The 27,934-nt window shown below is 30.7% G+C and overlaps 2 protein-coding genes and 1 pseudogene across 2 annotated transcripts; 2 read left to right on the top strand and 1 right to left on the bottom strand.

Moving 5' to 3' along the window:
* Nucleotides 1–3,182: 3,182 nt before the first annotated feature.
* On the top strand, nucleotides 3,183–16,442 carry LOC100256568 (phospholipase A1-Igamma1, chloroplastic-like; annotated as a pseudogene).
* A 4,188-nt stretch (nucleotides 16,443–20,630) lies between these two features.
* LOC100261664 (phospholipase A1-Igamma1, chloroplastic) lies at nucleotides 20,631–22,376 on the bottom strand. Its single transcript, XM_010657395.3, has one exon. It carries the CDS (start codon nucleotides 22,264–22,266, stop codon nucleotides 20,734–20,736), a length of 1,533 nt encoding a protein of 510 aa, XP_010655697.1. The 5' UTR covers nucleotides 22,267–22,376; the 3' UTR covers nucleotides 20,631–20,733.
* Nucleotides 22,377–24,890: 2,514 nt separating this feature from the next.
* On the top strand, nucleotides 24,891–26,658 carry LOC100266852 (phospholipase A1-Igamma1, chloroplastic). Its single transcript, XM_002272744.4, has one exon. The coding sequence runs from the start codon at nucleotides 24,935–24,937 to the stop codon at nucleotides 26,507–26,509; it is 1,575 nt and encodes a 524-aa protein (XP_002272780.2). The 5' UTR covers nucleotides 24,891–24,934; the 3' UTR covers nucleotides 26,510–26,658.
* Nucleotides 26,659–27,934: the final 1,276 nt, after the last annotated feature.

Below are 27,934 nucleotides of genomic sequence, written 5' to 3'. Positions count from 1 at the left end.
TTGTAATGAACTATTCAAACATGATTTATTTTAATTTTATTTCTTATGTGTTAATTTTTGTAAGGAATGTCTTAATGACATAGTTTGGTAAAAAAAAAAAAACTATCAATAATTGTCTTAATATCAAACTCAAGTTGTTTAAAAACAGTACAAAACCTATTAGGAGCCTTGTACACCCTTGTACACTTGGCATATTTTCCTTATATAATTAGTGTAATACTCTTCTACAATGACACAAATTTCATATCTTTCCTAAGTTATATATCCATATAGGTGTATTAATCATATTTTCAATGGTTTGGTTGAGAAAATGATGAATGACTTAATGTCAATTTTTTTCCCCAAATATTATTATTGGGGAAAATATTGGAATTTTCATGTGATAATTAAATAAAGTGCATGACATAGGTATACAATCATTGGGTGACAAGGAAAATAAAAAAGTGGTTTAGAATTTATTGAAATCATTCACAAAGAATAATCTTGTACACATTTGTATAATTAGTACATTTTCCTTGTACAATTATTGTAATACCCTTATACAATGACACAAATTTCATATCTCTTCTAAGTTATATGTACAATTCGTGAGTGATAAGAAAAATAAAAGAACGACTCATAATCAATTGTAATATTTCACAAATGGTAGTTTTGTTCACCTTTGTACACTTCGTACATTTCCCTTTACGGTTAATGTAATATAATTGTATAGTGGCGTAATAAATGAATAAATGATTTTTTTTATTTTCATATAAAAATAGTATTAAACAAGGTTTTCAATTTTCATTTTTAAAAATAGTTTTCATTTTTTAATTAAACGTATTTTCAAAAAGAGATAATATAGAAAATAAAAATTATTTAAACAATAATAATAATAATAAAAATTAGAAAAATATTTTAAAACCAAACTCAAATATAATCTATATAATTTTTAACTACTTGTTTTCATTTAAAATAAGTAAATTTATCTTTCAACCCTTTTATATAAGAAAAAATCAATCTCTACTATGTATTAATATAATTCACTTCTAAAATTAGGTCATATGAAAACATTTTAACTAAGTACTTAAAATAAAAACTCTTCATCCATCCTCTTTCTTTCTTTTTCTTTTTTTATTTTAATAAATTTTCAATTAATTCAAATTATTAAAAAAAATCCTTAGTAAACAAATTTGTAACATTTCATATAACTTATTAGTAAAAGTCATATTCAAAAAGTTATTAAAATATGGAAGGAAGAAGATTAAAAAAAATTAAACTTTTTATTTTGTAATAGTAAAAAAAAAAACTTTAAAATACTTTTTAGTATAAAAGAAATTAAAATAGTGAATATATTTATTAAAATGTGTTTTAATCATTAAATTATTTACTTCTAAAATGTAAAAGATAAAAATAAATTTTAAAAATAATTTTTATTTATTTAAATTAATATTTTTTTTAGAAAGTATTTTCCAAAATAGTCTTTGAATCATTAATATGATTTTTTTATTTATAATTTAAAAATAAAAAATACTATTGATTTTTCAATTATTTATAAAAGAGTTTTAAAAAATAATAAAAAATCTAAAAATGATTAAAAATATGAAGAGTGGTAAAATAAAGACAAAAATGAGTCAAATGAGTATTTTTGTCCATTACTATCTTATATCGGGTAGTTAGAGAATTTTATCTTAATTATCAAATCTGAATTGAAAACACAATTATCCCTTTTTTTTTTTTTTTAATTGTTGGTTGTCCATTCCAAAATAAGACATTAGAAAACAATAATCCCATAAATTAAGGGCCGATGTCTGAATGACACTGTAAGATAAATCTTAAATTGGTAGGACTAATCCTTTCGTACGATCCTGAAATGATGGACTATTCATCCGTACAATTATGGTCGGCTTAAGACTTAAGACTCTGTTGGGCGCTGTCTTCTTTATGGGATCCATTCAAGGGTTGATTAAATTAATAATAACCTCTTCTTTACTTTAACTGTTGTCTAATGAGGATGGTTAGCCCCAAATATTAGAAGTTATTAATTTGTCTCAAGTCTTATTATTTTAATGTGGCAGGCAAAGTCTAATAAATGAGAAGCAAGGGATGATGGATTTCGTTTAATATGCAAATATGATTGGGTTGTACAAAATCAGCCTCAAAGTATGGTGAGGCTATCTTGGTAAATTACAACAATTCGCCAAATAATTAGTTCAACTTTCTACCTTCTAAATTTTAAAAATAGACAGACATTAATATTATTGTATAAATTTTTATACTAAAAACAAAAATTGATTTCTTTATATATAAATGAATTTAGTGATTCTAATTTATGTATGATTCAAAATAAATTCTTTATTGTCATTTTAAAATAATATTTTTTTATTTATTAAATAATATCAAGGAAAATAATATTTACTCCCTAAATAAAAGTTATTTAAAAAAAATATTTTTTGGACTATTTTATTAAAAATTAATTTTTGGGATATCTTTATTTACAAAATAATTTTCGAACAATCATTATTAAAAATATTTTTTTATAAAACTTTTATTAATTTTTTTTTCTAGATTTTCCTAAAAACACTTTTCTAAATTTGTTTTATTAAAACTTGTGTATTGAATTGTTTATTTTATTTAAGTAATTTTTCTGATTTATTTGATATTCAATTTTGTACACAACATATAAACATATATAAATAAATATTTACAAAAACAAATAAAAATAAAACCAAATAATAATGAGAAATAAAATATATATCCAATAAGCTTACAACAAGTTCAATATTTCATTTACACTTTTTCAAATTTCATTTTCTCCCATAAAATTCTATTGTCCATATATCATAAATTTGTACTCAGTCAGCTAAATTGGAAAAAAATTGTGAAATGTGGGATGGGTGGAAGGGGGATTGTCAGAGTGGTGTCTCTAATTGGCAAAGGTATTGTCGGCTGGCGGACGGTGTTATAGGCAGTGGTGAGCTTTGATGGGTTTATGGGTGAGGTAAGAAATGGGTATTAGGGGAAAAGGAAATGAAGAAAAAAAAAAAAAGTGAAAATGAAGAGGTCGTGTGCGGTTGTGAGGTGTGGTGTGGCACTGTGTGGGAAGGAAGGAACTAGAGATGAAAAAAAAAATGGGAAGCCGAAGGGAAGAGAAGTAGGTAGCTTAAAAGAAGAATTTTTTTTAGAAAAAAAATTAGGGGCCGATGGTATTGGGAATAGGGAGGTATGGGAGACGAGAGAAAAATGGAGAGTAGGTAGAGTAGATGAGGTAAAAGGAAAAGGAGAAAAAATAACATAGTATAAAATAAAATAAAATAAAACAAAATATAAAATAAAATAAAATAACAAAAATTAACATTTAAATGATATAAATAGGCAAAAAAAATCAAATGTAATCGGCTTTGAAATTTTATGAAAAAATTGGATTCAAAATCAATGTAAAAATAAAATTATGATAAATTTTGGGTCTACAAATATTTATATTTTTAGATATTCTATTTCATTAAATACGAAATAAATATCGTAAGATATGATTTTTTATAAGATATGATATCTTTGGATATTATATTTTATTAATATGATATCATGTTGGATAGTATATCCAATGAACATGATATCCTAATATAGTATATGTAATGTGATATGTTATGTTTATATTTAATTTGTGTATTTTATAAAAATAAGGATGTCTAATAAGTTGTTTTTAAAAATAAAAAACAAAAAACTTATTTGGATAAATTTTGTTTAAAAATATTTTCTTTTTGTTTTTGTTTTATAAAAAATATTGCAAATTCAATTTATATAATATAAATTAAATTAAATTCAAACCCTATTAAAAATGAAAATTTATAATTACAAATAAATTAAAAACTAGATGGTTTTTAATAAAAATGAATAGTAATATTATAATAAAATTATAAATTATATTTTTTTTTATAAAAATATATTATTTTATTATATGTTAGAAACATAAGAATATTAACATCTTTATTAAATTTTTTGGTTAAAAATGAATAGTAATAATAATAATAATTTATAACAACATTTTTATTTAAAATGAGTAGTGAATAAAGTTTAACATTTAAATAAGTCAAGTTTTTCATTTGTTAGAGACTTAGAGTTACAAATATAATATTTTAAAATGATTTGATTTCATTTGGAATTAATTATATCGGTTTCTTGAATTCAAAATTACTCTTAAAAATTAAAAATTAAAAATAAATAATTTTAATTATTAATTATGTATTATTTAATTTATAATTTATTTACCTAAATTCAAAAAATATGGTTGTTTGTAAAAAAGAAACAATGTACATTAATATAGTAGTTTTGATTTATTATTATTTTTATTAATGATTAAATCTATTTTTTGAGTTTCAAATTATTTTTAAAATTTGTTCAACCCATTAATAAATTCAATACAAACTGTAATCAAGTTATCATAAACCATTTTTTATCTATAAATTTCTAGTATTAAAGAGTTTATTATTTGAGTTTCAAATTATTTTTAAAAATTACTAAACTTGTTAATAAATTCAACACATTAATTATTGTTTAATTTGGAACTTATCCACTTGGTGAAAAAATAAATAGAAAATAATGATTTAGAGAAATAATAGTTATTTTAGGTCAATTTTTGATATTGATTGGATCATTATTTTATTTTTAAGTTATTTTTTAAAATTACCAAGCTTGTTTTAAAATTACTAGTCTTATTAATGAATCTAACGTATTAAGTCTTGTTTAATTTAGAGTTGATTTGTATAGTAAAAAGATCAATAAATAATAATTCTATATAAAAGAGAAAAAATAAAATCATTTTAAACCTATTTTTATTATAAATTTATGATATTAATTAGTTTACTATTTGAGTTTTAATATTAATTGATTTACTATTTGAGTTTTAAATTAATTTTAAAATTAATTAGACCTTTAAGTTTTGTTTTATTTGGAATTCATTTACCTAATGAAAAAAAATCAGAAAATAATAATTCAATGTAAAAGAAATACAATAAAATCATTATAAACCAAATTTTTTTTCATAAATTTTTTGTATTAATTAGTACATTATTTTTAAAAATTATCAGACTCATTAATGAATCTAATGTATTGAGTTTTACTTAATTTGAAGTATATATATAGGTTTATGACTTTCTAATATTATTAAGTTTTATGACTTTTTAATATTAATTAAATCAGTTTTTAGGTTTTAAATTATTTTTTCTGTTTTTAAGAATATAAAATTATTTTTAAATTACACGGCCACATATGCTCTATTATTTTGTCAAAATTTATCAAAGATGTTTAAGTTTAGAGAAAACTATTTTAAAAAAGAGTTCTCAAACACCGCTCATAGGTTTTTTCAAAATCAAAATATGGCCAAGACCCAAGAGGCAATATCGAAGAGGAAGCAAGGGGCCAAGCCCACAAGTGAACTTTGAGATTCGGGGATGCAATTATAGTATCATACCAAACAGGGTGGGCTTAACGTGGCTGCAAGTTGGGCTTGGCTAGTCCAAACTGAACAGGAGATCTATGTGGGAACTATTCGCCATCTGGGCTAGGTTGAGCCCAAAGCACAGTTTCAATTATCAGTTCTTCTTATAACCTGATAGGTTTCTGTCATACAAAATACAAAGAGTCTGTTTGGTTTATGTTTTCAAGAACTCTGTTCTTGAAAATAAAAAACAAAAAACAAAAAAAAACTTTTTTGGGGAAGGGGATGTATTTTTGTTTTTTGTATTTTTCGTGTTCTCAAAAACCACTTTTTTGATAACAATAAAAAAATATTTTTATTGTTTTTTTACTGTTAAAAGAATATATTATTTTCCGTGTTTTCTCTTTTTTTTTTTTTTTTTTTTTGTGTTTTTCTAATTGCTTTTTATGTTTCCACAAAAGTGAGCTCCACCCAAGTACCACACCTCCACATGTAAGCCATTTTTTCTTCCTTAAATTATTGAAATTAATATACTTACACATGATTACAAAATTATCATTTGTTTAAGAAAATTATAATTAGTGTAAAAATTTTAAAATGATTTTTTTTAAATTTAAATGAATTGTGCATATGAAAATTATTTATATATTTATAAGATCAAGTTAACGGAAGAAAACACTTTATTAATTAAAAAAATAAATTTTCAAATATATTTTTTGTTTTACTTATTCTAAAAAACTTTTTTATTAACTCAATCAAATATGTTTTTTTTTTTTTAAGAACAAAAATTGTTTTACAAAATTTAGTTCCCAAACATATATATATATATTAAAAACTATTTTCAAAAATTATTTTCTAGAATAGTTTTTAAAAACAACAACTAAATAGACCTAAATATTATAGTCAAACCGTACAAAAGGCTGAAAGAATAGATTGAGAAATGAGAATTGAGAAAATGAAGAATCAAGAGATAGTTATCAAATACCTTACTTCGATTAAGAAACAATCAACTCAATTCAACCTCTAACTCTAATTATTCAACCTAGATCTAATCTAATATCATTTTTTTAAACTTAGGTTAAATTCGGGTAGGTTAAGCTAAACTCAAGTTAGATAATAGTATTTATCTAATACTCCATTTTTTTAAATCATATTTTGACTATAATACCCTTATTATTTTCTTATAATAATAATAATAATTTCTTTTAAAACCTACAAGTAAATATTTGAAATAGTTATAAGTATTTATATTAAAAATTGGTTATTCTTCAAGAAAAAACATAGAAGATGTTAAAATCATAAATATGAGGATTATTTTATCCATTTTAACTAATTAATTTTATATAAAAATAACATAATATATACATTATTTGATTTATTTTTAGATTTTCATTACAAATTTTGGTTAATTTCATTCCTAATCCTTAAAGTTTAGTGTAAATGCACTCTGAGTACCCTTGGTTGCTAATAAATATATATATAAAATTTATTTTTTAAATAAAAAATGAAAATTTTTAGCGCTGAAGGTCGAACCTTTAAACCGCTACCCGGCTCAGATAAAACTTTCTGGTTTTTTAATTTTTTTTTCAGCCCACCAATTAGCTTTATTTCACAAGCCGGGGCCCAACAGAAGCCTTTATCAACTAACTGGTCCTTTCAAGGATGAAAAGGACACTCACTGATTAGGCCCAATGCAAGGCACTTTCCCAACTCTTTGACTGAGCTGACTGTTGCACTCATGAATAGATAGTTTATAGTGTTGTTTTGATCAATCCATTTCCGAATGTTGTTTTGATTATTCAAGTTTCGATGTGGGATTCAAAGCGGCTTGTTTTCTAAGGGCTAAAAGCCTTGTGAGCGCACGGGAATCAGGATTGAACCTGGGTATCGCACCAAAACATTTTTGCATTGTAAAGCATTTAAAATATATATAATATAATTCTAAACTCAAAAATAAATATAACCATTTATGATTCATCTAACATTATAGGATAATAAATATCAAAATAATATAGATAAAACAAGTAATAATTTTGAAAATAATAAAATATATAACTATTAAAATCTGAAAAACTTTAAATAATAAAATTGGTATATAATAAAATTAGAAATATTAAAATTTTAATATATCTTCATTTTATCCTTGTTATAATTTAATCTAAATAATAATGGTAAAATGATGAAATATGTAAAAGTTTTTAATTTTTAAAAATATATAAATTATATATTTATAACATTATTAGTTTAATTGTAGTTCAATAATTGGTTTAGCCAATGAACCATAAATTAATAATTTCTTCAATATATTGATTAGTCGGATTTTGAAAACATTGATATTTACTTTCAGTATGTGAGTAAAAATAATTTTAAATTTTTAGATGTTATGGTGTGTCGATCTCAACTTGTTTCCTCAAGAAGACACCATTGTTGTGGGATCAGTAGCCATTCTTAAATGTTTGCTAAATTCAAGAATTTGTAATTTCCTATGTCTTGATTGGTCAAGTCCACTAAACCGGGTATGTAATTAACGGTAATCTAATATGGCGGCATCTCAATTTGTTAAATATATATAAACGACTCTCAATTATGTTAATGTTTCATTTTAATGTTGGACATTAATGTTTGTCCTATGCTAATAATATCGGTTAATATTACAAATACTACAAAATTAAGTTCCTTAGTAAGAATATCGGTTAATATTCAACTTTGGTTAGTTTCAATGAAGGAAATGTAGTTGGTTTGAATTTAGTAAGAATTACGTACTGCGAACAAATACATAATTAGGGCTGCTGAATTTGTTCATTAAACAATTAGTATTTCCTACACGTGTGGTTCTAGAATGCACCAATAAGAGCCACATAAAGGGCACGTAAGTCTGGCTTCAGTTGGAGTGCCATCAAGAAGGCTCTATCATCTGCCATGAAGAAGCATCATCTTCATATGACATGTGCATCCAGTTTAAAACAGCTCTCCGGAATCAACGATGGAGGCATATTGACGCCCCTCCGACAACTTCAATCTGAAGAGCCTAAGAAACATGTTTCTCATGGGAGTAAATCACTGGAAAGCCTCATGCGCGTGGCGTATACAGCAGCGGATTTCATCGATCGGGGCAACCACATGACACCAACCAGGTCTCCCAGGGAGCATATATCGGCGAAATGGCGTGAAATTCATGGCCAGTTCAACTGGGAAAGTCTTATGGACCCGCTTCACCCGTGGCTTCGAAGAGAGATTGTTAAGTATGGAGAATTTTCTCAGGCCACTTATGATGCATTCGACTATGATTCTTTCTCGGACTTTTGTGGGAGTTGTCGACACAATCGACACAAGCTTTTTGATGAATTGCATCTCACAAAACATGGTTACAAGGTCACCAAGTACATTTACGCCATGACCAATATTGATGTTCCTAGTTGGTTTGAAAGGCCGAACACAGGTGAAACATGGAGTAAAGATTCTAATTGGATGGGCTATGTTGCAGTGACAATGAGTTCCAAAGGATTGGAAGAAGAGACATAGTTGTGGCATGGAGAGGGACAGTGGCACCATCTGAATGGCTCTCGGATATAAAGGCATCGCTAGAGCAAATCGGGGAAGGGGGTGTCAAGGTTGAAAGCGGCTTCCTTAGCATTTAAAAATCTAAGAGTGAGTCGACTAGATATAACAAGTTGAGTGCCTCTGAACAGGTCATGGAAGAAGTGAAAAGGCTGCTTGAGTTTTTCAAAGGAAGGGGGGAAGAAGTCAGTCTCACCATCACTGGCCACAGCCAAGGTGGTGCGTTGGCTCTCCTCAATGCGTATGAAGCCGCGTCCTCTCTCCCGGATCTTGATCACATCAGCGTCATCTCGTTTGGTGCTCCAAGAGTGGGGAACATCGCTTTCAGAGACAAAATGAATGAAATGGGAGTGAAGATACTGCGTGTGGTGGTGAAGCAAGATATAGTCCCAAAACTTCCAGGGATTATATGTAACAAGATTCTTTGCCAAATCCACGCTCTTACTAGAAGATTGAAATGGGTGTACAGACACATCGGAAGCGAGCTGAAACTTGATGTCATTGTCTCCCTACTTGAAGCGCGAATTTGATTTGCTAGGTTTTCATAACCTAGAGATCTACCTGCATCTCACAGATGGGTACGTGGGAAAGAGGTTGAAATTCTGGTAGAATGCTAGGAGGGACCTTGTGTCACGCCCCAAGACCCACTCCAAGGGCGTGACGGTCATTTTACACCTCAAACCCGAAGTCTTAAAGTGTAACCTGACCCAAACAATCAACTTGTAACTGGAAGTAACCAATTACTAAATATCTGTTCAGGATAGCGGAACAAAATTCTAAAATCTTCAAAACTTAACTTTAAAACTAAGTATCCATCAATCAAAATCCATTATCTAATATATTGCAAACTGAAATAATGCAAGTGCTAACAAAATTTTCATAATCTCCAAATCTCAACTTCAAACTATCATAAAAAATATTTAAAAGCTCAATAATATCTAAATAGCTTCCAAAAACCAAATAATCCAAATGAACATAAACTTATAAGCTAACAATGTCCAAAAATAACATCCTAAGCAAAATCCTAATGATGACCATTTCCCGACCTAGTCACTCCTCGCCCGAACTATGGATACCTGAAAAAAAATTATCAATAAGGGGAATGAGCTCAGAGTCTAATAAGGAACATTAATGCAGTCCATTGATCAAATATTTCAAGTTTACTTGCAAAATAGGAGATATTATAACTAATTATTTTCATAAACCTTTGAGTCAGTTTTACTAATACATTCAAAACTTTTAATTGTACAATTTCATTTTTTATTCAAGCATTTTCATATCAAATTCGATCAAAACATTCAAATTATTTATTTACTCTGGTCATTAAACATCAAATGGTGCCCAGTTAGGTGAGACTTTTCAAATAGGTAGCTAGCCTCAAATTGTTCCTTTAAGGTGAACGAAACCAAACACTACTAATACTAGTAACTTTTAACCAAACTCCTAGAGGTTGGGGTCCAAATCAAGTACATTCCCCACAAAGAAATGTAAATGTCAACTATTATATCCCGTTGACAAGGGTCAAAAAGTCAAAAGTAAACTATTATATCCCGTTGATAAGGGCCAAACAAAACAGAGTCAAACACTTATTTCAATTATTTAAATTTGCAAAACATAATATCTCCACATTTCTCTGTTGTAAATAAAATATAAGGTTCTAACATACTTTTCATGCAAAACACATTTAATCCATGCATAAAACGAATAATAATTCAAAATGTTTCCAAATGATGTATATAAAAATTTGTTTATAAAAAAAATAATAACTGCATTAATTTCCCTTACCTCAAAAGAAGTCCTCAAAAATTTTGGAGAAAAATAATCCTGAAAATCTACTTTTCACATAACAAAATATAAGAGAAATAACTATTACTATTTATCTAAAATTATAGATTTAACAATCCTAAAATTTTAGGTATTCAAATTAATGTTTTTTTTTTAAATTATGAAAGATAATTTAATCTATTTCTATTTTAGAAATTTTAATAAATTTCTAATTCATATAAAACTTAAATTTTATTTTCAATTTATTTTTTGGGACACAACATAATTTAATTAAATTGTAATTTATTTCACTAATTAAATTATATGATATTTATTAACTTACACCCATCATTAATATAATTATAATACCAAAAACTTTACTTTCTTTTATTTATAAATTACATTTTCTCACTTTCAAGTTTTTTTTTTTCACCAAACATAGCCTATACACAACAACTCTCCATCATTGCTAATATATTAATCACCCCAATACCATCCGTACACATCTTTTTTTATTAAACAATACAGTACCCATCAAAGTCTAATAAAACAAAGCCCTGCCATTATTAAATAATATAATACTCAACTACCCATCAAAGTCTAATAATACAGAATCTTGCTACTATTACATGAAAGTCTAATAAAATCCACCAACTAGATTTCAACCATGAAATTTTTACATAATGCTACAAAAAGTGGATGCACAGTTTCCACACGCATGCAACCAGTGCACACACGTTCTTTTTTTTTTTTTCTTTTCTAATCCCTTAAGCCACAATTAACAGTATATTTATTTACTCTTTAAAAAAAATAAATAAATTAACCCTAACCTAAATCAAAATCTTCCAAAGAATCCTTTTTATTTTTTATTTTTTTTCATCTAAAAACTTAAGATTTCCCAATTTCCAACAATAAATCAAAATCTTAAATTTTCACTATTTTGATATTAAAACGAATTTAAAAAAAAAAAAAACTAATCCTAATCTAGATTTGGGTTTTCCAAAAAAATATCTAATGTGCTTGAAATTAACTAATGAATCTAAAATATTAATATAGGGGTTAGAATCTTATCTATAGAGATATGTTCTTTAAACCCTGAAATTCAATTCCAACCTTACGTTCTCTGGAATTATGTGAAGAGGAACGCTATTCAGAAAAAAAAAAAAAAACAGGAAGAAAAGAATTTCTAATTTATACCTAGGGTATTTATTCATAAAATTACATTTTTACCCCTATTTCAATTTTGTTAAATTGATTAATTAATTAATTTAATTATTATTAATATTTTCCTAAATTACCCCTAAAAAAAAAACTTGGGTTTTACATTCTCCCCTCCTTAATAAAAGTTTAGTCCTCTAAACTTGACATACATGAGTCTTGAAATAATTGAGGATGATTTTCTCTCATCTCTTCTTCTAACTCCCAAGTGGCCTCTCGGATACTATGAATGCTCCATTGGACCTTTATCAACTTGACAACAGCATGTCGTAATACTTTATCCATCACATCCACAATTTGAATGGGTACCTCTTCATAGGTCAAGTCCTCAGAAATTTGAATAGGTTCCAACTCCACAACATGAGAGGGATCATAAATATATTTTCTCAAAGTCGAAACATGGAATACATTATGAATCTTAGATAGACTTGGGGGCAAGACCACTTTATAAGCCAAAGTGCCTACTCTTTCTAATACCTCAAATGGTCCCACAAAACGAGGATTGAGTTTCCCTTTTCTTCCAAATCTCATTATAGACTTCATAGGTGAAACTTTCAAGAAAACATGATCACCCACCTCAAACTCCAAATCTCGTCTGCGATTATCAACATACCTCTTCTGTCTACTTTGTGCTGCTTTTAATATTTCCTTAATTAAAGAGACCTTTTCAATAGTCAACTGCACAAGTTTAGGCCTCAAAAGTTTCTTCTCTCCAACATCATCCCAACAAACAGGAGATCGACATCTCCTACCATACAACGCCTCAAAAGGTGCCATCCCAATGCTAGCTTGCAAGTTATTATTATAGGCAAACTCCACTAGGGGAAAATAATAATCCCAATTACCTTTTAGGTTCAAAGCACAAACTCTCAACAAATCTTCCAAGACTTGAATTACCCTCTCTGATTGACCATCAGTTTGCGGATGAAAAATAATACTAAAACTCAACTTAGTACCTAATGCTTTATGTAAACTATGCCAAAATCTAGAAGTGAAACGAGGATCTCTGTCAGATACTATAGAAACAGGTACACCATGCATTCTCACAATCTCTTTAATATAAAGAGAAGCCAAATGATCCATAGAAAAATTGACTTTCATAGGTAGAAAATGAGCAGACTTTGTCAATTGATCAACAATCACCCAAATCGCATTATTGCCCCTTAAGGTTCTTGGTAACCCTGTCACAAAATCTATAGTAATATGTTCTTATTTCCACTCGGGAATAGAAAGTGGTTGCAAAAACCCTGCTGGTCGTTGATGCTTAACTTTCACTTGTTGACACACCAAACACTGAGCCACAAATTGCGCAATATCTCGCTTCATATTTGACCACCAATAATTCTGTCTCAAATCTTTGTACATCTTTGTCCCTCGTGGGTGGATCGCAAGCCTAGAACAATAAGTTTCCTCCAAAAGTTTTCTCCTTAACTCTCCATCATTTAGGACACATAGTCTAGCCCTAAACCTCAAAATTCCATCATATGATAAAACAAAGTTAGGCTTACTGCCCTTTTTAACCTCTTCCATAAGTTGCACTAAATTCAAATCGTTCTTTTATATGGCCTTAATTCTCCCAACTAAGTCTAGTTGTACTCTAAAGTTTGCCACAAGAGCTCCCGAGTCCAAAACTCTCATATGGACTTGTAAACTCCTCAAATCTTCCAATAATTGCCTCTGACAACCTCTAATAGCTGCTAAGGAACCAATAGATTTCCTACTCAAGGTGTCAACCATAACATTTGCCTTCCCTGGGTGATACTGAATAATGCAGTCATAGTCTTTAAGTAGTTCAATCCACTTCCTCTGTCTCATGTTCAATTCCTTTTGGGAAAATAAATACTTCAAACTCTTATGATTTGTGAATATCTCACAAGTTTCACCAAAAAGAAAATGTCTGTAGATCTTACGTGCAAAAACCACTACAACTAACTCCAAATCATGAGTAGGATAATTTCGTTCATAAGGCTTCAACTGTTTAGAGGCATAAGCTATAACTTTCCCATGTTGCATAAGAACACAACCCAAACCCTAACGAGAGGCTGATCTATACACCACAAACCCTCTTGAGCTTGAAGGGATAGCCAAAATAGGAACTGCCACTAATCTGTTCTTTAACTCTTGGAAACTACGTTCACAATTAATCCCACCATTGAAGTATAATTTTTTTTTTTCCTTTTTCTTTTTTTATAATTTTTGTTGCAACCTTTTTTTTTACCAAATCGGAGAGCTTCAGTTAGGACTCGAGAGTATTCCTTGGGTTTTGTAATTTTGAGGAAAGCCATAGTTTATTGCATCTTTAACTGTTCTTATTTTTGTATATCTTCTCGAATTTTAAGTTGTTCACTATAGCACCATTTTTTAATTTGAATTTTCAATAGAAGGTTCAATTTTATTCCGTTTTGTATTAGAGGGTGCTTGTTTTTTTTGTTGAAAGCAATTTGTTTGGAGATTTTAAGTTATTTGTTTTTCTATTTTTTCATGATTTATTATAAATTTTTTTCTAAATAGAAAAAATAATATGTTATTTTTTCTTTATTTTATAATTTTTAATAAAAAAAACTTAATATTAACATTATTAAATATTATTAGTTTTAAGTTGTATTTAAAATTAAATAAAAAAACAAACATCACCTTAATTTTAATTTTAAAGATGTTTAGCTAATTCTTCTAAGAGATTCAAAGGGGAATGAATATGAGGTGACCCTTAGGTCAGATTTGTTCTTACATGGCTTATAATGCTAATATGTAAAGCTTTATGTTATGTTATGTTTGGTTTCAGAAAATTCGAAAGAAGAATGCAAAAGAAAGAAAATAAAGAGGAAAATGAGAAGAAAAATAAAAACTAGATTTAAAATCAATAAATCATTTTTATAGTATTTTCCCGTATCAAACATAATCTTAATATAACATTAGCTTGTGATTGTTGTATTGTTGATGAGGGCATAGTTCAAACAATCTTGAGAGTATATTTCAATCTCAAAGACGATAGAAATTGAAATTGTGCAGTGTAGCACGATTTTTTAGTTTCTATTTCTAGTAGAAGGTTAAGTTTTACTCCGATTAAAAGGGACATCGGAGGAGCTAAAAACTAATTCTTCCTCAACAAAAGGGAAACATCTCCAAATTGAACCACCTTCAAATAGCTTGAGGAAAATCTTATGCCTGATGAAGATTTGTATAAAAATACAAAAAGACTACAATAAGCACGAGAATAATAAGAAATCACATGTCTTTTATTTGCACCAAAACATGCAAAGCTTGTAAAAGAAAACAAGAAATAAAAGAAAACAATTTTTTGGAAGGTTTATGGTCAAGGAACTCATAGATACATCCTCTCGACCGGGGAGAAGGATAAGTTCTCCTCTACCAAGTGTTCGTCAAATAGATGAATAAAAGTTCATTGCTCATAAAAGAATTATATGAGCTTGAGATGTGTTCTGTTTTCTCAAAGTTTCATTCAATTTCTGTGTTAATCTTAATCTCAACAAAATTTAGCTAATTCTACCAAGGGCTTCAAGGAGGAGTGAATATGAGGTGACCCTTACCTTCCTCAGATTGGTGCTTCCAAGGGAGTTTACAGCCAAAGTAGTATTTCTTTGGAAAAAAAAACCCAAACTAATCCAGTTTTCAAACTATTTTCCAAAATACTCTTTTGAATCCACATCAGCAATCCACATCAACAAGCCATCTTCGTCAAACTTGTTTTTTTACTTTGGAGACCCAATTTTTTCCCGAAATCAACAATCTAGAAAGTATTCTCTTCTCTGAGGCTCCACCATCTGCGGCTCCATTTTCTCTCCTCACCGGTTGCGGCTCCCACCAGTGGCTCCCACCAGCAGCTCCACTAGCAGCTAGGTAAATTTTTTTTTGGGTTCATGAGTTTTTTCCCACTCATTTTCCTTAGCTTTCTCACCAACCAAACAGAGGAAAACAAGTTGTTTTGAAAATTTTAAAAATCTCAAGTTGTTTTCAATTTCATAGCTATCCAAAAAACTTGAAAAACCCTTTCCTCCACCTTGTATTCCTCTTATCCTGGAACCCGGAAAACCCTAACCTTTGCCTCATTTTTCTCTCATCTCGGAATCCTGGTAACTGTCGATCTGCCCATGATTCATCTTCATCGTGATCCAAAATATGGATTTCGGATTGGATGAAGGTGGGGGAGAGAGAGAGACTTGGAGAGGCTAAGGTTTTTTCGGATTGGGGTTTCGAAAGGGAGAAAAAAAAATTCTTTTTTCTATAAAAATGGAGTTAATATGTTGGAAATTAACATAGTTACAATGCATCAAGTGGCTATTAATTTTAGAAAAGAATATGTTTTAGTGAGTTCCTCAAAATTGGGACAAATGGTCTATTGCTATCTGGCTTTGATTATACATGGAATAATGATGATGTATTACAGGATATGGCCACTCCTGATGAATTTGTGACTACAATATCATTTGGTTTATTATTTTCTGTTATCCCTGCACATGAAGTGTAAATTTTTCTTTTTAGCCAATTCCAATCACAAATTGGATGATGATAACTGTTGATGATGTTTTTTCCTTTTAATTTTTCTTGGATAAGTATGTGAAAGATGTTATTATGCCTTGGTTATTAAAATGGGAGTTTACTGACTGAAAGTTGAAGGGTTTGAAATTAAATATGGCCTTTAGCAGGGTGCTTAGGGGAAACCTATGAAATCCCAATATGGAATGGAAATACACTCCTGCTTAATGTAGAGCTTAATGTACTGATCTTTGCTTTACACTGATCAAAGCACGCTCTTCACATTAGTGCTAATTTTTCATATTTTTTGTGGCAAATTTTACATGTTCAACTTTCTCAACCATTACTACTGGTAAAATTTCAACAGCCTTACAATTACTCGCTCTCGGATAGAAGCTTCAATTCCTCACAAACATGGGCCTGCTATTGCTGGTTATGAGGCAGTAGCTTGCTTGATCTTATCCATCAACTATTTCTAAAAGTACTTTAGTGGCTGTAAGCATGTTTGTTAGAAAACTTACAATACAATGATATAATTCATTTTCCTGATGTAAATCTTATTTATTGCTTGGCTGTATCTCGTCTGAAGTGTATTTTATGGTACAAATATAATGCACAATACAATGATACATGTACAACAATACATATGAACAACAAATATTAATATTTGCCTAGTGAGAATCTGGAACTAAAATTTATAGCCAAAAATTCAAAAAGCTTTGTTTTGTGGATTTTGTAAAACACCTATGCATTAAAGTAAAAAATTGGGAAAAATAACTCATTATTTTTTGTAAGAATCTACTTCTTCTAGGTTTAATACATATTTATGGGAATCTTCTTGACATAAGACATATGGAAGCAACTTCAAAAAGTTACAGAAAAAGAAAAGTGAAAGTCTCTACACTTCCTAATAAATCCTTAGGGTTATGAGTTATAATTACTTGTTTATTATTAAAATATTTTATCTTCTTATTTATTATAATTACTAGATTTATCGAGAAACTATCTTTACAAATGCTTAAGTTTTTCAAATTATTTTTAAATTTGTTTTCATAATTTATTAACTTTATAAAATTGGAAGTGATTATTAAATTTATTTTTGTTTCTTTTTCTTCGCTAAAAAAATATATACTTTTTATTATATATATATATTTTAAAATTATTAGGATCAAGGAGATTTGAGTGTGTCATTTTTCAATCATCATTTTTATGAAGATAATACTATTGCGCATATAACAATCTCTTCCCCATTATAGGGCTCTTAGAACTCGAATCATGACCAAACTCTAGGGCTCCTAGAACTCGAATCATTTAATGGCATGTGGAACATTTAATAGCACCTATACAAATGCTAACAACTTTATAAAACTGTAAAAAGACATGTAGAACCTAGGGTGGATCTCCAAACCATGAAAATTGCTTGTAATTATTGGTTAGCTTTTGAATTGTATCATATATTAGAAAATGTATCAAATTCTCAATTATTATAAATTCCTTTTGGTAAAGAATATTGTATAAAATATTTTCTAAGTTAATTTATTATTGTGATATCATATTTCCTCATAGAATAAGGAAAGTTATTTAGAATATTTTTATAAATATTTTAGGCCATAGAGGGAAAAATCTATAAGATCGAGATAGACTCCTAAAGATTATAAAATATTTGAAGAACTCAATAGTTATAAATAAATAAAAAAACACTAAAACCAAATTTAATATATAGAAAATATTAGTTTTTACTTCAAATTTAACTTATTAAATTATAAATTGTAGAAATTTAATTAAATTAAAAAAATTTAAAAATTAACCAGACATAAGCAAAAGTGTATTAACTATTTCGCTTTCTCTTTTTAATTATTTAAATGGAAAATATTAAAACATTTATAGTCGTAACTATTAATTATGTTGAATATGTACACATTACATCCATTCTTGAACAAATTTAAAAATTTTTCCCACTTAATTTGGGTAGCTTAAACAAAGACATTTTAATTGTTAATAGAAAAATAACAACCTTTTATTCAATTTTAATGGTAATAAATAATAAGAAAATATTATTAATAAAAAACATTGAATTATTTGGATATTAAGGTGTTATTTGTTATTTGATTATTGTTAATAACATACCCTATTATTGTTATTTGTTATTTCATTACAAATTGATGTTATTAGTAATGTTTTATATTGTGTAATTTTGTGGTTAAAAATAAAATTGATTTGATTTTTTTGGCTTCTTCTATAAGTAAACTATGTCTAATTTATTGGTGGCAATAGTTTGTTTTTGTAATGGGAAAATGGTGAGAACACAGACCGATGTTGATTATGTTAGGGATAGAGTTGTGGTTGAACCTATTGATGTGCCTCTTGGGACAACATATGAACAACTGTTGGAAATGATATACTCGGTCACTGACATCAATAAAGAACATTTTCGATTAATACTTAGTTGTAAGTATCCTATGAAAGAATCCTATGAAAGATTCTATCTCGATAGCTCATGTAGATGACGTGTCACAGTCTATAGAGATGGAGACTTTTCAGATAGCACAGATGGATACAACAAATATGGCCATCTACCATAGATGTACGTTCACAACGAAAGAGAAAGATTCCATCATGTGGGACACATTGAGATCTTTTTTCATGTTTGTAGAACTATTATACTTTGGTTTATACATTTAAGGTTATATAAAGTGTTAATTCAAATTAGTGATGTTATGTTATTCACATGTTTCCTTGATAATTTAAACAAATAAAACTCAAATGCATCCTAAAGTCTAAATGAAAGAAATTCTAACTAAATAAATTATTACAATCATTACCTATTTTTCCTTCATATAATTAAAAAATTATACATTTTAACCAAGACATAAGTTCAAATCATACTTAATAATAAATAACCTAAAATCATAATCATTGACATTAATTTTCATATGAAAATATAAAATTTTAAAATAATATAAACAATTTCTTTAGTTATTTTAAAATTTAAAAATAATATGAATAAATAATTTTCTTTAGTTCATATGTGAAAATATTTGTAAAACAAATAAATATTTTATTTACCATAAATATATAAATTTTTATGGGAATGCATGTAGACCAAATTATTTTCTCAAATTTTCAAGGAAAATATGAAAAATAAAGATAATATATATATATATATTTTAAAACAATCGTAACAAAAAAATTTGTGAAAAGCAAAGTTCTAAAATCCCATACTTTTTTTCACATGAGTTCCCCTTAAAAATATTTGTGAAAATTACAACATAATTGTAATTTTGATAAAAAAATATTTTAAAAATAATATTAAAATTACAACACCATTAGTAAAACCACAGTTAGTAACTGTGGTTTTATAATTGTTTTAATAAAAAAATATTTTAAAAATAATATTAAAATTATAACACCATTAAAATAGGGACGAATTAAAAATAATTGTAAAACCACAGTTACTAACTGTGGTTTTAAGGGAAATTATAAAACCACAGTTTGTAACTGTGGTTTTAAGGATACTTCTTTTAAAACCACAGTTAGTAACTGTGGTTTTAAGAGAAATTGTAAAACCACAGTTTGTAATTGTGGTTTTAAGAAAAATTTTGTAAGTTTTAAAACCATAGTTACCAACGATGATTTTTTACACTTAAAATTCATGTGGATACTTACGTGAATAAAGAAGACTACTTTGACATATGGACACTATTCTATTATTTTTTTTTACAAATAAATTATTTTGGTCTTAAACTCCTTCCGAGGCCTATGAAGTCAAGGCGCAAGGATCCAATATGATCTTGTGTCTGCTTCATTAATTGTGAATGCCACAAGTCAAACAGTCTTGGAGTACATTTAAGCCTTCAAAGACCATAAAAACTCAAACAGCCTTTCATTTGTACTCTGACACGTTTATTTGTATTATTATATCTCGATGTTATTCGTGTGCGCCCTTATTTAACGTATTCAATGACTTAGATCTCTTGCTCGATACATATCACTACAGTTCTATAGCGTTTTCATATATGCTTTTACATATCATAAGAACATCCTTAATTTATTTGGCCAATCATATCTTTTGCCCCTTAAATGGCTCAATCACGTCCTTTCTCCGATACAAAACAGTACTACGTGTTTACTCAAAAAGTATACCAAACTGTACTACATGTTTACTCAAAAAGTATCCAAGTAACCAAAATAATTGATATGGTACTGCCATATGATCCGTATATGAACAACATAATTTACAATTGTGGTTCAAGCTGTATAAACCCATAAAATTTTTGGCTTAATTAACACAAAGTAAGGGCGAGTCCTTCATCAGTTGCAAGCATCTCAACTGAAAAAGCCTGATGATGGGTTTCTCTGGCAGGTGAAGGTATGTCTTCTGGGTCTCTAACTTGTTTAACCCATCTACCGTGAGCATTGCGGACTAGGCCCTTGTTTGCAAATTGGTACCAAGCATGTGGGATCCTAAGCTCATCCACTAACATATCGCAAGCCTTGTTCACTAGGGCAATATCCCTCCGAGCACCTTCCCGAAACGTCGAGGTTTTACTATGGAATCCATCAATAAGGTGGAGGTACGTCTCCAGGCTGTGAAACCCGGGAAGATTGAACCCGCGCTTGAGGTAAGGAGAAGATTGCACATCGAGCTTCAACTCCGCTCCCACATGCGTGTACACCCATTTTAGGGTTCCTGTGATATCATCGAACTTCTGTAATCTTTCATTGAAGACAAGTCCTGGCATCCGAGGGACCATATCTTGCTTCACGACCACCCGTAAGGTTTTAACTCCCAGCTGGTGGAGTTCATCCCTGAAGGCAATGTTGCCAACCCTGGGAGCACCGAACGATATTACACTAATTGGAAGACCTGGAAGAGAGGTGGCAGCTTCGTATGCGTTGAGGAGGGCCAAGGCACCGCCTAAGCTATGTCCAGTGATTGTAAGGCTCACTTGTTCACCTCTTTGCTTGTACAATTGCACTAGCCTTGTTACTTCTTTCATCACTTGATCTGAGGCACTTGACTTATTATACCTTGAAGACTCCCTTTTGGATGTGTAGATACTAAGGAAGCCGTGCTCAACTTTAGCTTCTCCACTCCCAACAGGCTCTAGCTTCCTCTGAAAATCCTCGTACCACTCCGATGGTGCCACTGTCCCACGCCATGACACGACAATATCTCTTCGCCCAATCCGGCGCGACTCTTGATCATCGCTGACTGCTACGTAGCCCATCCAGTTGGAATCTTTGCTCCATGTGTCGAGCAGGTGAGACCTTTCCAGCCATTGGGGCACATCGATATGGGACATGGCGTAGATATACTTGCTCACCATGTAACCATTCTTTTCTAGGCCTAGTTCTTTGAACAGCTTATGCTGATTGTATCTACAGCTCCCACAATACTCCGAGAATGAATCGAAGTCAAATGCATCATAAGTCGCCTGCGCGAATTCTCCATACTTGACAATCTCTCTGCGAAGCCAAGGTTGAAGAGGGTCAAGAAGATTGTCCCAATCACAGGAACCATGAATTTCGCTCCATTTGTTCGATATGTCTTCTTTGGGGGAACATGTTGGAGTGGAGTGCTTCTCATCAATGAGAGAAATACCAGTAGAACTCTGAAAGTCAGTTCTAGGAGGGGTGTCAACATGGAGACGAAGGAGGTTTGAGAACGATTGGGATAGGCGAGAGCTGGCGCTTTGCTGTTTGGGGAGCGTGGCAACTTCTTGAAAGCCACGAATAATGAAAGTCTGGTTGGTGCGGCGGTGGTGAGCCACCGGGAGATGGTGGTGGATGCAGGAGGATGAAATTGCCTTCATGGTAGCACTCAATTTGGAAACGCTTAACGCTTTCTGCTGAGTTTGGAAGTTGGAATGCACAGGAGATATATATAGAAACGAGAACGAGTTCGATCAAACAATGGTTTTGAACTTTTCAGTTTCCATCACGCGTTGGGGGCATGGTCTCTCGGCTGTTCAAATTTTGACTCTTTCCCAAGTATTAGACTGTAGACCTTGGTTTTCAAGAAATTGTCATGACGGCCATCGGGAATAACTCCCTAACTTATGCTTGTAGTGTCGGAAAAGAAAAGGGTATTATAGTAATAGACTTATGAACCTGCTTTTTCGACTGGTTCCAAGTCTCCCATGTGGCAAAAGAGAAAGAGAGAGAAAGGGTACCAACTTTTGACTTTCAACTTCCAGCCCCAAAACCGTCAGCGTTCCCATTTGCCCGTGTGCGGTGGACTGATTTCGGTCCAATGCTCACACCCATTTCTGAGAAGCATCCTGATTAAAGGACCCCACCAATACTCATTCCCTATTCTTTGTAGATTGGATGGGTTATTTTTATTTGTTAAATAATAATAATAATAATTTTTTTTTAAAACATACAAGTAAATATTTGAAATAGTTATAAGTATTTATATTAAAAATATATTTAAAATAGTTATAAGTATTTATATTAAAAATTGGTTACTCTTAAAAAAAAACATAAATTTTATGTAAATTGGTTATCCATTTTAACTAATTAATTTTATATGAAAATAACATAATATATACATTAGTTTATTTATTTTTAGATTTTCATTACAAATTTTGGTTAATTTCATTCCCAATCCTTAAAGTTGAGTGTTAATGCACTCTGAGTACCCTTGGTTGCTAATAAATATATTTTTTTTTATATATAAAATTTATTTTTTAAATAAAAAAAATGAATTTTTTTTTAGCGCTGAAGGTCGAACCGCTAAACCGCTACCCGGCTCAGCTAAAACTTTCTGGTTTTTTTTTTCAGCCCACCAATTAGCTTTATTTCACAAGCCCGAGCCCAACAGAAGCCTTTATCAACTAACCGGTCCTTTCAAGGATGAGAAGGACACGCTGATTTGGCCCAGTGCAGGGCACTTTCCCAACTCTTTGACTGAACTGACTGTTGCACTCATGAATAGATAGTTTATAGTGTTGTTTTGATCAATCCATTTCCGAATGTTGTTTTGATCATTCAAGTTCCGATGTGGGATTCAAAGGGGCTTGTTTTCTAAGGGCTAAAAGCCTTGTGAGCGCACGGGAATCAGGATTGAACCTGGGTATCGCACCAAAACATTTTTGCATTGTAAAGCATTTAAAATATATATAATATAATTCTAAACTCAAAAATAAATATAACCATTTTAAAAACTTTAAATAATAAAATTGGTATATAATAAAATTAGAAATATTAAAATTTTAATATATCTTCGTGTTATCCTTGTTATAATTTAATCTACCAATAATTATGGTAAAATGTTGAAATATGTAAAATTAATAAAGATTATATCTCCTGTATATGTTGTAGCAGGTGTTCAGCAAATCTAAGTTGAAGAACACCATTCTTCCCAATAAATTTATGCTAACTGTTACAAAATTTAAACTTAATTAGGTAAGATAATTGTGGAGGATCAATCAAATATTTTTGTCATTGGTTTTAGGATGGACTCAATTTGGTAGGATTTTGAGCAAAATGTAGTCAATGGACACAAATGTGAGTCCAACTACAGTTCACCCAAACAAACCATGGATGCTACACAAACAAGAATTATGGGCTGAAGAAGATGACGTTATGATGTGACGATCAATAGTCAAGAAGACACCATTGTTGTGGGATCAGTAGCTATTCTTAGATGTCTGCTAAATCCAAGAATTTGTAATTTCCTATGTCCTGATTGGTCAAGTCCACTAAGTTGGGTATTTAATTAACGATAATCTAATATGACGGCATCTCAATTTGTTAAATATATATAGACTACTCTCAGTTATGTTAATGTTTCTTTTTAATGTTGGACATTAATGTTTGTCCTAGCTAATAATATCGGTTAATATTACAAATACTACAAAATTAAGTTCCTTGGAATTCAACTTTGGTTAGTTTCGATGAAGGAAATGCAATTGGTTTGAATTTAGTAAGAATTAGGTACTGCGAACAAATGTATAATAATTAGGGCTGCTGAATTTGTTCATTAAACAATTAGTATTTCCTACACGTGTGGTTATAGAATGCATCAACAAGAGCCACATAAATGGAACTTGCACCTAATTCTTATAAAACGGCTATAAAACCCTAAAATTTGGTCATATGTCATAATTGTCATTGACTCTTTGGTTGGTTCAACTTTAACGTTTTGTTGCAGTTGAACTCTTGAGAAGATAAGCTCAGGCGGCCAGTGAACTTCTGTATTTTTATAAATCACGCCTTTGGACCCCTTGATCTCGAGCCGAAGAAAAGGTCAATAATGGGGAATAGTCAAAATTTCTTACCAGTAGAAAGTCATGGGCTGCCCAATGGGGTGGTTTTCAAAAAGTTTTTTGTTCAGAGCCTTCCATGAAACTCACGTAAATATGGGCTATGAATCTAATTATATAAACCCCTTCCCTAAGCTCATTCCCACCCAACCCATAATCTGCAGATCTGAAAATTCCAAGTTGTTCTCTTGCTCTAGCCCCTTAATCCTCAATGGAGTTGCTACCATCGAAGAAAGTCACAAGTGGGAAAATGAGGAGAGGAAAAACAAAAAGGGCACGTAAGTCTGGCTTCAGTTGGAGTGCCATCAAGAAGGCTCTATCATCTGCCATGAAGAAGCATCATCTTCATATGACATGTGCATCCAGTTTAAAACAGCTCTCCGGAATCAGCGATGGAGGCATGGTGACGCCCCTCCGACAACTTCAATCTGAAGAGCCTAAGAAACATGTTTCTCATGGGGGTAAATCACTGGAAAGCCTCATGCGCGTGGCGTATACAGCAGGGGATTTCATCGATCGGGGCAACCACATGACACCAACCAGGTCTCCCAGGGAGCATATATCGGCGAAATGGCGTGAAATTCATGGCCAGTTCAATTGGGAAAGTCTTCTGGACCCGCTTCACCCATGGCTTCGAAGAGAGATTGTTAAGTATGGAGAATTTTCTCAGGCCACTTATGATGCATTCGACTATGATTCTTTCTCGGACTTTTGTGGGAGTTGTCGATACAATCGGCACAAGCTTTTTGATGAATTGCATCTCACAAAACATGGTTACAAGGTCACCAAGTACATTTACGCCATGACCAACATTGATGTTCCTAGTTGGTTTGAAAGGCCTAACACAGGTGAAACATGGAGTAAAGATTCCAATTGGATGGGCTATGTTGCTGTGAGCAGTGACAATGAGTCCCAAAGGATTGGAAGAAGAGACATAGTTGTGGCATGGAGAGGGACAGTGGCGCCATCTGAATGGTTCTTGGATATGAAGGCATCGCTAGAGCAAATCGGGGAAGGGGGTGTCAAGGTTGAAAGCGGCTTCCATAGCATTTACGCATCGAAGAGTGAGTCGACTAGATATAACAAGTTGAGTGCCTCCGAACAGGTCATGGAAGCAGTGAAAAGGCTGCTTGAGTTTTTCAAAGGAAGAGGGGAAGAAGTCAGTCTCACCGTCACTGGCCACAGCCTAGGTGGTGCATTGGCTCTCCTCAATGCGTATGAAGCCGCGTCCTCTCTCCCGGATCTTGATCACATCAGCGTCATCTCATTTGGTGCTCCAAGAGTGGGGAATATCGCTTTCAGAGACAAAATGAATGAAATGGGAGTGAAGATACTGCGTGTGGTGGTGAAGCAAGATATAGTCCCAAAACTTCCAGGGATTATATGTAACAAGATTCTTCGCCAAATCCATGCTCTCACTAGAAGATTGAAATGGGTGTACAGACACGTCGGAAGCGAGCTGAAACTTGATATGTCATTGTCTCCCTACTTGAAGCGCGAATTTGATTTGCTAGGTTTTCATAACCTAGAGATATACCTGCATCTCACAGATGGGTACGTGGGAAAGAGGTTGAAATTCCGGTGGAATGCTAGGAGGGACCTTGCATTAGTGAACAAGTCCAGTGATATGTTGATAGAGGAGCTGAGGATCCCAGAGTGCTGGTATCAAGTGCCTAATAAGGGACTTGTGTTTAACAGTCATGGCAGATGGGTTAAGCCATGTAGGGACCAACAAGACATTCCATCTCCTTTTGGTGAAGCTCCTAAGCTTGATTTTACAGCTTAGAATATGTCTGCACATGGTATATTACGTGAGAATTAAGATGATTTCACCACTGAGTGTTAGCTTCTCAATTTCGATAAGGATGTTGTTCACCTGTTATTGATCGATTCGTTTGTCATATTAAATTAATTCATTATTTCACATTATTACTACTTCTACGGTACTTATTTAGGGTATTTGGCCATGTATATATAATGTTATGCTCTGTATGTGTACGGCATCTGATTGCTTTTATAGAGATAAAGCACACTTTCATCAGGCATCTCATGGGATGAGAATCCAACGGACCTTCCTTTCTATTGGTTGGCACATTAATCTAGCAGTATTTATGTGGGGTTATCTCTCTCCCTTCCTTTCTATTGGTGTTTAGAGTGTTTCATAGCTCCTAGGCTATGGAATTGAGTGCTTGTTCTTGTAGTACCATTATTTTGAACACGTAAAGAGGAAAGAGGAAATATAATCCTGATCCATTTTTCACTTCCACTTAAGTACGTTAGGTATTAATTATGTTTTAATAAATTTATGATGTAATTATAAACTGATATAAAATCATATGCTAAGGAGATGAGATATCTCCAATTGGTATCAAAGCAAAATTTGATCTCTATTAGTCTTTTTCTTCATGTCATGTTCTTAATTCTTAGTAAGTAATTTTTTTTAACAAGTTATATTAGATTTATAAGAGGGCATTAATATGATAATTAAATAAATATTTTTTACACATTATTTTGTTTTTCATATATATTTTTTGACAAATTCTTCTCAACAAAAGCTTTTCAATGGTTTTTAGATTGCTCAAATCTAGGGCCGTGAGTTGAGTAGGTTATCTGAATTAAGAAATAATCAACTTGAATTCAATCTAATGTAACTCTAATTTGAGGTACTCAATCCAAACCTAACTCAACTTCATTTTTTTAAGTTCAGGTTGAATTTAAGTTGTTCAAGTTATACTTGGGTTAATCGAATTAGATTCGGGTTGATCAGATTGAATTTAGGTTGGTTAGGTTACATAATTTAAAATTCATTTATAATATTTTTAAAATATATTTATATGAAAATTAAATTAGTAAATAGGACAAAATTTCAAAATAGCAACAAAAGAATAAATATAAGAAAAAAATATTCAGATAAAGCTTCGAAGCTCATCAACTTTGAAGACAAAATTGGTCTTTTCTCCGTTTCTTGAGGAGAATAGGGGTGAGAGGTACTTTCCATGTGTTCAACATTTCTAGTTTCGGAGTTCTGACCAGCCACTTAATCTATAGTGCACTCATAACTGGTAAGGACCAGGGAAATGCTCTTTGAAATGGGTTTATTAAGCATCAAAAGCTGAATTATGTTTTTGTTTCTATTATTATTATTATTATTATTATATTTATAGTTTATTTAGATAAATGGATGAAATAAGAATGGAATGAAACAAGCTGT

This window comes from Vitis vinifera, chromosome 10 (genome assembly GCF_030704535.1).
Source record: "Vitis vinifera cultivar Pinot Noir 40024 chromosome 10, ASM3070453v1".
Taxonomy (NCBI): Eukaryota; Viridiplantae; Streptophyta; class Magnoliopsida; order Vitales; family Vitaceae; genus Vitis; species Vitis vinifera.
Note: the sequence above shows the minus strand (reverse complement) of the source record. Positions and strands in the feature narration are given on the sequence as shown.

Excerpts from the sequence above, each read along its gene's own strand:
- LOC100261664 (XM_010657395.3), bottom strand. The coding sequence starts at position 22,266 with ATGAAGGCAATTTCATCCTCCTGCATCCACCACCATCTCCCGGTGGCT.
- LOC100266852 (XM_002272744.4), top strand. The coding sequence starts at position 24,935 with ATGGAGTTGCTACCATCGAAGAAAGTCACAAGTGGGAAAATGAGGAGA.